The sequence below is a fragment of the Scyliorhinus canicula genome, chromosome 9, assembly GCF_902713615.1.
Source record: "Scyliorhinus canicula chromosome 9, sScyCan1.1, whole genome shotgun sequence".
In the NCBI taxonomy this organism is placed as follows: domain Eukaryota; kingdom Metazoa; phylum Chordata; class Chondrichthyes; order Carcharhiniformes; family Scyliorhinidae; genus Scyliorhinus; species Scyliorhinus canicula.
In genome coordinates, this window is record NC_052154.1 from 76,893,053 (window position 1) to 76,908,549 (window position 15,497).

Consider the following 15,497-nt stretch of genomic DNA (forward strand, 5'->3'; position numbering starts at 1 on the left):
GCCTGCATCAATGGTGCCATGGTGGAGATGACTGACAGCTCCAAATTCCTAGGTGTACACATCACTAATAAGCTGTCCTGGTCCACCGACGTCAACGCTACAACCAAGAAAGCACCACAGCGTCTATACTTCCTCAGGAAACTAAAGAAATTTGGCATGTCAACATTGACTCTTACCAATTTTTACAGCTGCACAATAGAAAGCATCCTAAATGGCTGCATCACAGCCTGGTATGGCAACTGCTCGATCCAAGACCATAAGAAACTACAGATAGTCGTGTACACCGCCCAGTCAGTAAGGTGAACCTGCCTCCCATCCATTGACTCTGTCTACGCCTCCTGCTGCCTTGAGAAAGCGGGCAGCACAATCAAAGACCCCTCTCACCCGGGTTATTCTCTCTTCCAACTTCTTCCATCGGGTAGGAGATACAAAAGTCTGAAATCACGCACTAACAGGTTCAAAAACAGCTTCTTCCCCGCTGTTACCAGATTCCTGAATGACCCTCTTATGGACTAAACTGATTTTTTCACACATCTTCTCTACTGAGTAGTGCTACACTCCGTATGCTCACCTCATACCTGTGCCTATGTATTTACATTGTGTATTTATGCATGTTCTATGTTTGTTCATGTATGGAACGATCTGTCTGGACTGTATGCAGAATAATACTTTTCACTGTACCTCGGTACACGTGACAATAAATTAAATTCAATCGATTCAATTCAATCAATTGCCAACTTCATTGCAAGGATATGTGCTTTCTATCAAGCCTGAAATGGTGTATTTTGGAATCTAAGTGTTGGAAAATACAACTACTTCTGAGTCTTTGCAACCTACTGGAATATGTCAATCATCAACACCATCTTTAGACAGAAGGCAAATTACAAAAGCACTTGGATACACGCAAGATCTAAATGCTGGCAGCAAACCAACTTTATCATCTCCTGGTAGAGCAACATAAAAGATGGAATGATCACCAGGGTTATGAGAGGAGTGCAGTGCTTTACACACCACATGATGCTATGCTCCAAGACGGAATTTGCTGTCACACCAAAAAGAAGACAAACGTGCATTACACCCCCAAGAAAGCTAGATGTGCAGAAATTGGCATTCACAGTGTTGCAAACAATTCAGGCTCAGATGAGAAACAGCTGCCCTCCAGAGAAAATCTGAATGATCATGGGCAACCTTCAAATCAAAAGTCCTGGAAGCTCCCCAGGGAACACACAAACCACCAAGATTGATTTAATGAAAACAATGATCAAATTAAAGAATTTCTAAAGGAGAAAAATACAGCAAATGCAGCATTGGCTGGGAAACAAAGCTGATATGGAATCACTCCAGGAGGGCAAAAGGAACCTGAAACAAAAATTGCATAGGATGTTGATTGGCAAAGCATGAGGCTTCTATAAAGCCCTGAAGACATGCACGGTACTCCCTTTGGAATTCAAGGATCCCACAATTGTTCACTTGTACAAAGGAAAAGGACAGCATTCTGTGCAGAGGACAACTACAGAGGAATCTCACTGCTTGTGATAGCTGATACGATTCTGACAAAAGTTCACCTCAACATACTGGTAAGCCACAGCAGAAGTTTGCAGCACTGTGCATGCCAGTTTCTGCATATCTAGCTGAGAAATAATAAATTTCATCTTGGAAAGGCAAAGTGAGTTCATGAAAGAGAGGGGCACTCATGACATGATCATCATCCTTCAGCAAATACAAGTTGGGATAATACTTGTACTTGTTGACCTTACAAAGGTATTTGACACAATAGAAAGGTCTTGTGTTCAGTCTCAATCAAACTTGGCCCTGATATAGTTGAAAATCTGATAGACAGCTTCACGATGAAATGACGGCCAATCACTGATTGTGGTGCATATATTGACTATTTTGACATAACGAGTGGTGTGAAGCCTGTATTCATTGCTACCATGCTTACTGGATATTTGATGCAAATACTGATGGAATATATATCCAATTCAAACAGATAGAAATCTCTTAAACCTGAGATGACTGAAATCCTCAATTAAAGTGGCGGCGATGTGCTGAGCGGACGCGGTAGCTCTCCTCCCAATCGGATCCAATCCAGTAAATTTACCGGAGATTTTGGCCTACAAAGCCTCCTAAAACCCACCGGAATGACAAAGAAGAAGATGCCTGCAAACAATAGATCGAGGGGACGGTGAGAAATTAGAAGCAGCAGCGAAGGAAAGGGGCAGGAACAACGGGCGAACGGGCAGACAGCCCCACGAGGCGAGGCGGAGACCCAGGCGAACTAAGAGGGGGAAAGATCGGCGACCCGAATGGCGGAACAGGAACAGGATACGACAACCCCCCCCCCCCCCCCCCCCCCCCCCCCCCCACCTCCCCTCCCCTCCCCTCACACACACACACACACACACACACACACACAGGGGGACAGATGGAGGAACGTGTTAAAAAAGGAATTGAATGCCATGAAGGAAGCGATCAGGATGGAGCTCCATAGGGCAGCACGGTGGCCTAGTGGTTAGCACAACTGCCTCACGGCGCTGAGGTCCCAGGTTCGATCCCGGCTCTGGGTCACTGTCCGTGTGGAGTTTGCACATTCTCCCCGTGTCTGCGTGGGTTTCGCCCCCACAACCCAAAAATGTGCAGAGTAGGTGGATTGGCCATGCTAAATTGCCCCTTAATTGGAAAAAATAATGGGGTAATCTAAATTTTTTTTAAAAAAGGATGGAGCTCCATGTGTTGATGAAGGAGGTGGTGGTGTAGGAAGTGATAGCCACCCTGCAGCGCACGATAGAAGCCTGGGACAGAAGGTGGAGACCCAGGAGTGGACGATCCTGAACCTGGAGAAAGCATCCATGGACCAGAGCGACAGGATTGTGGCTCTGGAAACTGAGGTGAAGAGGTTGGTGGTGGCTAAGGGGAGCCTAAAAGGGAAGGTTGAGAATCAGGAAAATAGGTCTAGATGACAAAACGTCCGAATCGTGGGTCTGCCAGAGGGCGTTGAAGGAAGGGACCCAACGGACTACATCGCCCAAATGCTGGGCAAGCTAGTGGGGAGGGAGGACTTTCCAAGCCCCCCAAGAGATGGACAGGTCACACAGGTCGCTTTGGCCTAGACCCAAAACCGGGGAGCAGCCGAGGGTGATAATTGCGAACCTGCACCGGTTCCAGGACTGGGGAAAAATCCTGAGATGGGCTCATCAGATGAAGTCATGCTCGTGGGAAGGGCATAGAATCAGGGTGTAGCAGGACATTGGGGCGGACCTGGCAAAAAAGAGTTCCGAATTCAATAGAGCGAAATTGACGCTCTACAAAAAAGGGATCCGATTCGGCATGCTATTCCCGGCCAGACTCTGGGTGGCATACTTCAGCACCCCGGCGGAGGCCGACGAGTTTGTTAAAACAAACAACCTAGAGGGAGAGCAGACGTGGCAGCGATGAAAGTGGCAGGGACAGAAGACGAACGGGATTGAGAGTGGAGGACAGGGAGGGAAAGGGGGAGGACAAAAGGGGAGGGAGGGGGGAAGGGAGGGGTGGGCTGGGGGGGGGGGGGGGCAATGGTGGGAGGGATCTCAAGCTGAGCCAGAGGCCGCAGAATGTAAATAGGGTAAACTAAGGGAAGGACAGGACAAACCTTTCTGTACAATAAAGTAAATCAGCGTGGCTAACAATGTATCTAACTGTTTATAAATTTTGAAATCCCAATAAAAAGATTTTTTTTAAATTAAAGTATCAGAAATGATAGTTAGGGAATTGCTGTTTGCTGATGGCTGTGCATTTGTGTCACACTTGGGTATGGCCTTCAATGGGTCATGTACTATTTTCAAAGGCATCTGATAACAGTGGGCCCATCAGCTTAAAGAAGACAGAGATCCTCCACCGACCACCACCAAATTCTCACCATGGCCCGCCTATTTATAAATCAATGACACAACTCGGAAGACTGTAGATAACTTTACCTATCTGGAAGCACAATCTTTAGAAATGTCTGCATTGACAGCAGTGTGACAAATAGAACTGCTAGAATAAGCTCAGCATTTGCTTGTTTCGCAAGAGACTGTGGAAGAACCAAGGTATCACACATGCTGCAAAACCTTAAGAACAAAATACTGTGGATGCTGGAAATGTGAAATAAAAAGCAGAAAGTGAAAAATCAGCAAGTCTGGTGGCATCTATGGAGAGAGAAACAGATGCTGCCAGAACTGCTGAGTTTTTCCAGCGCTTCCTGATTTTCTTACAACATTTTTGTTCTTATTGCAACAAAACATTCTGCGTTAATAACTGCGGTAAAACCTACTCTCCTAGCCCAAACATGTGTGGAACCTACCTAGCCCAAATATGTGTGGAGCCTGTCCAACTGCTTATTGAGATGTATTTGGAACACCATAGACATCAAATGGCCGGAGAGTGTTCAATGTTTAGGTATTTCAAAGAACAGAAATAACTGGAATTGAAACAGTCATCATCAGAGCTGAACTCAGATGGAGTGCACATGTGGTCCATATGGCTAACAATAAAATCCCTGAGGTGCTCATGTATTTACAACTTAAGCTTGGACACCGCATGCGAGGTTAAAGTTCAAGTATTCCTTGAAGATGAACCTCAGAAAATGCAACATATCCACTACGGACTGGGAAGCAATGCGCAAAAGAACTACCTGGGGTAGCAAAGAATGCAAGCAGCTAAGGACAAAAAGGAAGGTCGAAAGATTGGGCAGTCCCAACAACAGCAGCCAGTTCATCCCTGACCGCATTCTGGAAAGCCTGCAGGTCTCCAATCAGGCTATGTGTTAGAACACATGATGACTCTATGCGTGCAAGAAACGGTCATTTTCAATAGTGAAGGGAAACCGTCGACAATGCATATAGGCCGAGTAACCAAGATAGCTAATAAAATGCTGGAAATCTGAAATAAAAACAGAAAATGCTGGAAACATTCAGCAGATCAGGCAATATTTATGGAGAGAAAAACAGTTAATTTTTCAGTAATCCTTTATCACAATTGGAAGATGAACAGCTTTTAAGCAAGTACAGAACCAGAGAAATAGGGATGGGAGTGGGAGATAGTGAAAAAACAAGAGGGAAAGTCTATAATAATCTGACAGACAGGAGCAATTCAATGACAAAAGGGATAATGGCAATAGAAAAAGAGGTAATAGGAAATTATCATGAGACAAATATAGAAATAAAAGCTGGGTCCAGAGTAGGTAACAACCACACTGCCATCTTCATGGATGAAATTGGCTACATGATAATTTAGCATAAAGACAAGTGTGTGAAACCTCTGCTAGCCTCTGCTCTCAGGAACATTAAAGAAAAGGGAAGAGTCCTTCAATTCTGGTGCCTTGTGCAGCCCCCTATTTTCTTCACCCCACCTCTGGCCTTCATCAATCCTGACTGTAAAGTCTGAAATTTTTAACCTAAACTTTTCAACGTCTCTCTCTCCTCCTTTTAAAAAGCACTTTAAAACCTATGTCTGACCAAGCTTTAGTCACTTGCCTTAATATTTTCTCCTGTGGCTTGGTGTAAATTTTCATTTCTGTGAAGCATCTTGGAATTTCTCACTATCTTAAAAGCACGATATAAATGCAAATTGTTGTTAAATGACACTAATCGTAAACACAAAGCAAGTAACACATATACGGAAGGATTAAAGCATCTGTGCTGCAAATGTTATGCTTGACATAGATGGTTATTTTGTGATGTCTCGGCCGGGGGAAGGGGTGGGGGGGCTGGCATTCCGTAGGGCAGGGACTCACTTTAGGTACCTGGGGGTGCAGGTTACCCGGGTGTGGGGTGTGCTCCGCAGGTACAACATTTCTAGTTTGGTGGGGAGAGTGAAAGCTGATCTGGCAAGGTGGGATGGTCTCCCTCTGTCACTGGCGGGTCGGATACAGGCAGTTAACATGAACGTGTTGCCACGATTTCTGTTTATTTTTCAATGACTGCCGGTTTTCCTACAAAGGCTTTTTTCACAGATTGAGGGAAGGATTATTTTGTTCATATGGGGAGGGAATGTGGCCAGAGTTAGAAGGGTGCTGCTACAGAGGTAAAGGCAGGCAGGGGGTTTGGGTCTTCCGAACCTGATGTATTACTACTGGGCGACGAATGTGGGGAAGGTGCGGAGCTGGGTCAGAGGGGTTGATTCCCAGTGGGCGAGAATGGAGGAGAGTTTGTGCAGGGGGTCGGGATTGAAAGCACTAGCAACAGCGCCGCTCCCGATAGCCCCGGGGAAATACTCAGGCAGTCTGGTAATAATGGCTTCATTGAGAATTTGGAGGCAGTTTCCAACATTTCGGGTTGGGGGCAGGGTCAAGAGAAATGCCGATTCGGGGGAACCACAGATTTGAGCCAGGGAGGTGGGATGGAAATTTTCGAAAATGGGAGGAGAAGGGGATTAAGACACTAAAAGATTTGTTTCTTATGGGTCGGTTTGCAGGATTGAAGGCGCTGGAAGCGAAGTATGGGCTGGAGCAGGGGGAAATGTTTAGTAACAAGCAGGTTCGAGATTTTGCCAGAAAGGAGATATAGAGCTTCCCGGTGGAGCCGGCCTCCACATTGCTGGAGGAGGTGCTGACGCCAGGGGGACTGGAGAAGGGGGTAGTGTCACGTTCATATGTTTAGGTCCTATCCAAAGCTAGAGGATTACTGGAAGGAGGTGTTTAGGGTAATTTCCAAGGTGGTGCATGTGAAACTGGACTTGGGAGGCCATATTCGGGTGTCGGACCAGCCAGGGTTGGAAATGGGTGCGGAGGCAGATGTTTTAGCCTTCGCCTCGTTGATCGCCCGAAGGTGGATCCTGATAGGTTGGAGAGCAGCCTCTCCACCCTGTGCCCTGATGTGGCGGGGGGGCTTGTTGGAATTCTTGACTCTTGAGAAGGTTAAGTTTGAACTGAGGGGAAGGGTGGAGGGGTTCTACAATTCATGGGCATTATTCATTATGCACTTTCAAGAACTGGATAACATTGAACATTAGTTGGGGCGTTTGGGTGGGAGGGTTGGGGGGAGGGGGGCTGTGTGTGTTAATGGTGACTATGGGTAATCCCTGATCCCTTTTTGTCATTTGTTTGTATGAACATGCGGGCTAATGTTTGGGGTTTGGTGGGAGGATGGGATCGTTGTTATTGATATGGAGATTGACATATTTGTCACTGATTATTGTTTATTGGTGGGTGTAAATTTGGGAGAAAATGTGAAAAAGAAGAATAAAAAAACTTAGATGATAAGGATCCTGAGGGGGGAGACTCGGGAAGTGAGAGTAGGGCGGTGGGGCATTTTAAAATTCTGCATTGGAGGGGGTATGGGCGACACTCTCTTTATGGAAGTAACTCTGTGATTAATACCGTAAAGCTGGTGCGGATGAAGCTGCATGTATGGAACTCTAAACATCAATTTCCTCTGTTTTATTTGTAGGCCCTTCCTGTGGGTTTGCTGATGTACAGAAGCACCACATCCTCTGACCACAGCCGTGAAGGAACCCATCATGCTTCTCACTGATCAAACTCAATTATTGTTGGCAATTTGAAATATGTAGATATAAATGTATTTACAAATTAGTTACCCAATTTTATATTTAATTTTTTAATGGAATCATTTTGTATGTGTGGTAAACCACTGTTACACCTGTATTAGGTGATGTAAGGTAGGACCTGTACTACAGGTTCACCGGTAGCCCCTGCCTGCTGGCTCCGCCCAGTAGGAGGAGTATAAATATGCGTGTCCTCTATTCAGCAGCCATTTCGCCAGCTGCTGTGGGAGGCCACACATCTTACTGCAATAAAGCCACAGTTGTATCCAACCTTAGTCTTTGTACAATTGATTGTGCATCAATATGCAACATAAAATAGCTCAATAATAATAATAATAGGAATGATTTCTAGATGGTTCTGTGGGGCCACCAATATTGGACAATGTTGGAAGTTAGATAATGGGTGGAATTTTCTGTTCTCAGCAGGTGTCTCGCTCGCTGCCTGAAAAAGCGGCGAGGCTCCCGCACTGACTCTGAGGAAGAAGGCTTCTGCCCATCAGGCAATTAACGGGACAGTGACAGGGCTTCCTCCAGACTGAGGACCCAGGAAGACATCTTCTCACCCACCAAGTGCTGCCAGTCAATCAGAGAATGGCAACTCTTGCACTTGGTTGCTCCACGGAGGAGGCCATGGCTGCTGCAAGAACAACACCACCCAGGGTCCCAGGATAGTGGAGCAACCCAAGAGAAAGGTAAGTGCCGTTGGGAGGGGTGGGATTCTGGCAGGGATCACAGACAGAGATGGGCCATAGGGCAACAAAGCCAGTGGGTGGCTGTCAGCAGGCACCCTCTGCCCCTTGCCCATGCCTTTGATCATGCACATATTAGTGCAGATCATGTCACCCCTTGCCCACCGCTCTCCCAGCCGTGCAGGCCATCTGTTGGCAGACCTACCTGAAGCCAGAACGATTACAGCAGAGGCAGAAAGAGGCCCTTAAGTAGTCATTAATTGGCCATTTAAGGGAATCAAATGGAGGTGGGAAGGTCGACTAAGGGCCTTTCCGTCCAGAATTTATTTCCAGTGGAGGTGAGAAGGTGTCGGGTATCAGTCCTGATCCCAACCCACCAACTCAGGCCTGCCCGCCTCTTGTTGGGCAGAAGATTCTGGCCAATATGGTTATAGTTAGGGTGCTCAGTTACAGTGCACATCCAATTGATAAAGCACCTGAGCAACCAGGGAAGTCTAAGTAATGTTGGTCACTTTAAGAGACTTCTCATCCTCTTCTTACTCCATTGATAGCTGTTTTCAGTGTTGGATGGAATCTGTTCCAGACACATATTAAGCCACCACTGCAACACGATGCTACGATTTTCAACCAGTTAGCACTATTCAATTTTTATCACCATAACTGGGAGGTTTCTATGACTTTGGTGTGTGCAAGTTCTGAAATGATCTAATATAGGGGTTTTTCACAGTAACTTCATTGAAGCCTACTTGTGACAATAGCGAGTATTATTATTATTATTATAATCCAGTGACAGATTCCACCAGAGATAAAGCTCCTCCAGCGTGTCCAGTGAAGAGTGGGAGTTGTGTCAAAATGGCATGATCAGGTGGGGAGGAGTCAAATGGCTCAGGTGGGGAGGGGGTCAAACGGCTCTCCTCTTTTCCCACTCCTAATTAACAGGATTTTCTGTGCAAAGGATATGCTTGCCAAGTCAAGGAGTGGTTAACTGTTCACATGCTGTGATCATTAAAGAACCAATTGTACACGTTTTCTTGAGTTTAATAAAGAAAGAGGCAATATTTAAATAGCCTGGTGTTTGTTATTAAAGCCAACTCACTTCTCATCGACAACACAGGTTAGGAAATCCAAGTCCCGAGAGCTCTTGGAGTTTCCATGCATGGGCAATTCAACATTTTAAGTTCTTTGGGCCAGGGCAACTGCGTAAAAAGCAAAAATGGCACGAAAACCTGGGTCATGCAACCAGGAGCGGAGTGCCATTGTAGAAACATGTCCCAGGAAGAGGACACAGATAAGATAGGGAACAAAGAGAGGAGCAGAGAAGGAGGCTCCAATCAGAGAAAGGGCTTTAGCTGGCAGACCTTAAGACCAGAATTTTACACCCAAACGGGTGCGCGGTCGACAAGAACTCACCAGAAAACATTGGGTGCGTGTCCCGACTGTTATTATCTAGGACAGAGACAATGATGAGTCCGCATACCAAAGAACATCTAGTTCTAGACTAATCAAATTAATGATTGTATAACAAACTGTGGGTTGGAAACTAACACTAACAAATTGGAACAATCATAAACACAACTAACCACGTCAAATTCTCCGACAGACCCCCCCCCCCCCCCCCCCCCCCCCCCAAGGTTACAGTGTCACATGGTATTACTTGCCTGCCACTTAGTGGTCAGAGGTCAAACATATTTACATGTACAACTGCTTATGCATATCACTACAATCGCGCCATATTGCAGTAAGCAAGTACGCGTGGCAGTCGGAAGCTCACCCGTCGACGACTAAAAGGGCTATTATCCCATTTAAAAGGCAATTGTTCTGAATTTTACATTCTATGCGATTTTCTGGGCAGCGCATGGGCCACATGGGTAGGCAGCCATCCCGTTTTTAACGTGAACTCAATCCAGGGTGGGATAAAAGTTGACCAGAGCCATGGCTCAGTGAGTAGGGAGGCATTTAGGTGAGAGTTGGTTGTTGGTGATTTTCTGACAGTTCATTGCATTTCCTGTGTTTTTTAGTGGACTATTTGACTTACAAACTTTCTTACGAGGCTTTCTGTTGAGGGCGCCCTTCAGTGCACTATCCTGCGCCATCTGTAGTCCAGCAAATGAGGATTGTCTACTGAGCTGGACGGGCCTTCTCTGAGGAGGAGAGGGCCAGAAAAGAGAGGAGGGCTGGTATCTACAGGTAGTGTCCCAGAGAATGATCGGTGGAAAGAGACATGCAGCCACATAGGGTGTAGGGCCAACAGGTAGTGCAAGGGTTAGGGGACCTCAGAAGATGCTTTTAACCTGCAGGAAGAATCTAAAGGCAGCACACCAGCTACCTGCGGATGTCAGAGGTCCAGTGCTGAAGGAGACTCCACCTCTAAGGAGACTGACCTCCAACTGCTGCATGATTGGCCCCAAACTATGTCGGTGGCCACCCAATGCCAGTGGCTCTGAAAGTGACAGGGGCCTGAACATTTTTGCCTCTGGTTCCTTTCAAGGATCGGTGAGTGGTCCATGTGGTGTCTCCCAATCTGCTGCCCACAGCTGTGTCACTAAAGCTCTGTCGGACTAGTGATAAACTTCATTAATTTCTGAACCAACAAAGCCAGCCAGGCTGAGCAAGCCAGAGGCTTCACTGCAATTGCTGGGCTCCCCCACATCTAGGGTTCCATAGATTGCACTCATGTAGTCAAAGAGGCAACAATGGGTGAACTAGGTGCCTTCATTAATAGAAAGGACTTCCACTCATCAGTGTCCAGATTGTTTGCGACCATTGATTTGCAGATCTGTGCCAGGTACCCGGGCAGCTCCCATGATGCGTACATCCTGCAGCACTCCCAGGTGCCAAGGCTTTTCGTCACTCCAGCTCAGTTGGATGGTTGGCTCTTGGATCCCTTGAAAAGGTGGCTCATGCGCCACTCTGACACGCAGGGACAGAGGTGGAGGAGAGGTACAATAGAAGTCCTGCTTCTACAAGGGCACTGACTGAGATAAAATTAGCCTGCTCAAAGTGAGGTTCTGCTGTCTATACCAATTGGGGAGCACTCTGATATCCATTAGAACACGACCCTCTTATTGTTCTGTGCTGCACGCCTCACAATCTGGTTCTTAAGGGGGTCCTAATGGAGGATGAAGACAGCAAGTCTGCTCCCCAGGCAGCAGGGGATGACTCAATTGATGGGACTGATGAGCCAAAAGAGGCCCAGGGTAAGGATGTGGCTGCAAAACCTAACTTTATGAGAGGCAAGGAGACCAGGGAGGCCTCAATTCTCTGTTCATTCAGCTTGGCATCCAAGGCATGACAGGTAAGTGAAGCCAAGGGTGGTGATTCCTCCTTACTGAACATTCCTGATGAGGCCATCATATGACTCTTATGTCAACTACCTCTGAAAGAAAGTTTGTAGCCCTTCCCATCTGTCACAAGCCACTTCCATGCCCAACACCTATGAGAAACATAAAACACAATCATACCATGAAACAATCATTTTTTTTTAAATTTTGTGTACCCAATTCATTTTTTCCAATTAAGGGGCAATTTAGTGTGTTCAATCCACCTAGCTTGCACATCTTTGGGTTGTGGGGGCGAAACCCACGCAAACACGGGGAGGGTGTGCAAATTCCACACAGACAGTGACCCAGAGCCGGGATCGAACCTGGGACCTCGGCGCCATGAGGCAGCAGGGCTAACCCACTGCGCCACCGTGCTACCCACCATGAAACAATCATACCACGGTGGTCATGTTTACACAATTTGCAAACAAATTATTTTGAAAAATTATTTATCACCCAAAATTTGTTTATGATTGTCTTCAGAAATCAGAGAGGAATTTCCGAGATTTCTCATGCCCCCCCAATCAGCTAATGTTTTCCTTTTGCCTCCCCTCAGCGAGGCTGCATGGCTGCTGGGGAGAATTGCTCACTCAGTCGCAGCAAAGCCTGAATGGACCAGCCTGAACCTCTCGTCCCATATTTTTTCATTAATTTATTGTTTCATGGGATGTGGGTGTGAATTGCCTGGCTTGCAAAACACTTTCGGAGGGTCGTGAGAAGCCACCTCCATTACTGTGGGTCTGGAGTCACAGGTTGGGTGAGGATGACCGATTTCCTTCCCCATTAGTGAACCAGTTGGATTTTTATAACAATCATTGATAGCAGTTTCATGGCCACCATTACTGAAACTAGCTTTACGTTCCAGATTTAATTAATTAAATTTAAATTCTGCCAGCTGCACATGGTGGGACCTCAACCCATATCCACCAGAGCATTAGCTCTGGATTACTAGTCCAGTGAAATTACCACAAGGCCACCATCTCCCTATCCCCCCTGCTTAAAAACTATGTCCCGTCCCCCCCACCAAGTGGGTGTACTCTGCATTTATACTCTTAAAAACTAGAACTAAGAAAATAAGATAATTAAGTCCAAGAAAATAGATCATTTGAGGGAAAATCAAAGGGGAAAACTGTATATAAGATGATTAAACCTATGCAGGGAAACTGTTTATTAGACCTCAGCCAACAGTGGGCTGGATTCTCTGGTCACCCAGCCGCATTTTTCTCGGCTACGCTGGTGGCGAGATTCTCTGTTCCCGCTGCTTGTCAATAGGATTTCCCATTGTAACCACCCCACACTGCCGGCAAACCCACGGGTGGGGGTTCACTGCCGGCGGGAACAGAGAATCCCGATGGCAGAGAATCCAGGCCAGTATGAATCACTGTTTAACTCCTAGCGAGCAGTGTCTGTGAAGAAAACCAGTCTTAAAAATCCAGCTGTTTGTTCTACCTCAGATGCAAGCCCCCAAAGAGATATAACTGCCTGGTGAGGTAACTTATACTGGATTTTTATAGTTTTTATTATCGATAAGGTGCTGTGGAGCATTCAGAGAGAATTAGCTCTGAAGGTATGTTGTGCGTTTTCTCTTTACTATGCTCTTTACTCTGGCTCTGTTCCAATTGGGGCAATCAGTGAATTTGTCTTATTTCTATGTCTGAATGCTTAGAGTCGTCAGGTATCGAATGGTACTACCACAAGTTTCAACCGGCTATCGATCAAAGAGCCAAATACCAGTTAGTTAATTCAAGGTCAAGGATACTTTATTTATAGACAATCAATCATGCAACATAAACACTACTAGTTAACTACATCTATTACTAAGACAATCTGTACTTAACTTCGGGCACCCGGCTTAGGTCAGGAAACAGTGGCCGCTGTTCAGGATCTCTTCGGTTCGAAGTAGTAACTGCTGCTCGGCTGGGCTCGTCCTTCTGGTAGTGGGCAATGGTCGTGACCGAGGTACCAAGGCCAAAAGAGAGCGAGCATATGGCGAACTCTTCCTTTATACTTGGGGGCTTTCGCGCTCTTTTGGGCGGTCCTTCGATTTGAGCCTTCCTAATTGGGTGATCCCTGATCACTCCATTCGATTCCTTAGCCAATAAGTGGGCGGGGATCTGGATGACTGGGCATGTCTCAAGCGGTTATTGGCCCTGTTGTTTGCATTTCCCCTGGACAGGGAGTGGCGCCGAAATGTCTGGGACTGTCCCGGTTGCTGGAGCACCAGTCCTTTGTGTTGGGGGAGATGGGCCATCACCTGCTCATCGGCCTGATTAACATGCTAATGGATTTTGATACCGTCTGGACTTTGCTGACAAATATGCATTTCAGGCTCAGAACCTGCCTGACTCTTGGCTTGTCCATTTTACCCATCAGTCTTTGCTAGTTGCTCTGTGCTTAGTTGGAAGCGGCCATGTTAGATGGCTACTGGTAGTGAAGTAAAGATTGTTTGGAACTGTGTAAAATTTGTGATACTGTGTTGCCATTATCTTAGTTGAATGTACTTCTAATTTACTTTACTGTTATCTTATTGCTAATGAACGTTTATTTTATTTAAATTTTTTAAATTTGCACAATTTGAACATAGAACACGTTTAAACTGAATATCACTTGTGACAACTCCTTTTGAGTTTATAGTGCCTTTAAATTGCACTTGAAGACACTATACCTTGGTGCCCACCCCCTCGCTGGAAATGGCATTAGAGGCAACCTACTGACTGTGATGCTCTGGTAGCCCTGATAACCTCGACAAATGTCCTCTGGCTGGCAGAGCCTGTGCAGGCAATGCCTGGAGGAAACGTCCAGTGCCATGGCTCGGCACTCCTCAGTCATCGCAGCCTCATTAGATGCCATGGGCACTGGTAGAGAAGCTGCTGCCTTCACCTGGAACATCCTGAAAGAAGCCCGCAGATGTGACAGGCAGCTCGTCCGCCAGTGTGAGGTCGGTTTGAACCTACCTGCTCACCATTCATGGACGGGCACTTAGTAGAGAGACTAGGTGCCTCATCTATCTCTCATACTAGCAGTGACCTGCTGAGGTCACTCCCAGTGTGTGGGCCTGTAGATCCGAGCAGAACCCCAGAAATCCCTGATTCTGTTGTAGAGCTGCCTCTCCATGAGAGTTGCTATTTTCTCAATGGAGGAGGCTGTACACTCAAGAGCTCCAGGTCAATGTAGACTCATGCTCCGCATGAACTCCTGCAAGACAGAGACCATAGCATGCAAATTCCTTTTAATCTCCACCGGGAATCTGCAAGATCCTCACGTGCAACTCACTGAGAACCAGACTCTGCCACCTGTTAGATGGCTCCAGAGACTCATCATCTGCCTCGGACTCAACATGGTCCTGGTCTCCAACAGTCCGCCCGCCGACTGCTGGTGCTTTGAGGACTGTAGCTCCACCAGTTTCCTCATTCGAGTGTGATGCGCCCTCACCACTGTTCACTACAAACTGAGCTGAAGTGCTATTGCCCACTGACCCATGCCTGTATCGACGTTTGTGCTAAGTGCAGAGAGAGGATATGGCACAGGAACATTGGTCGATGGTTCCTCCTAGGGTACCAAGGGGGGTGGTGACAGTGTGACATGAGGATGGAACTTCTGAGGGAGGAAGAGAATATATCAGTTCTGAACCACATTACAAAGTGACTGTAGAGATAGAGAAATACAGCACAGAACAGGCCCTTCGGCCCACGATGTTGCGCCGAACTTTTGTCCTAGGTTAATCATAGAATTTTGGACAATTTTTCATGGCCAATCCACCCAACCTGCACATCTTTGGACTGTGGGAGGAAACCGGAGTACCCGGAGGAAACCCACGCAGTCACGGGGAGGATGTGCAGACTCCACACAGACAGTGACCCAAGTCGAAATCGAACTTGGGACCCTGGAGCTGTGAAGCAATTGTGCTTTCCACAATGCTACCGTGCTGCCCTTAAGAAGTTAACCTACACTCCATTATTCTACCCTA

General features: G+C 46.6%; 1 protein-coding gene across 8 annotated transcripts in view; it reads left to right on the forward strand.

Moving 5' to 3' along the window:
* The window catches only part of si:dkeyp-50b9.1, a 100,861-nt gene extending 93,151 nt beyond the window's left edge, over positions 1-7,710 (forward strand). For all 8 annotated transcript variants that reach the window (XM_038806954.1, XM_038806955.1, XM_038806959.1 and 5 more), the window contains one exon: positions 7,407-7,710. In XM_038806954.1, coding sequence (XP_038662882.1) covers positions 7,407-7,490 — 84 coding nt within the window. In that variant the 3' untranslated portion in view covers positions 7,491-7,710. The remainder of the gene's footprint in view (positions 1-7,406) is intronic.
* The last annotated feature ends 7,787 nt before the right edge of the window (positions 7,711-15,497 follow it).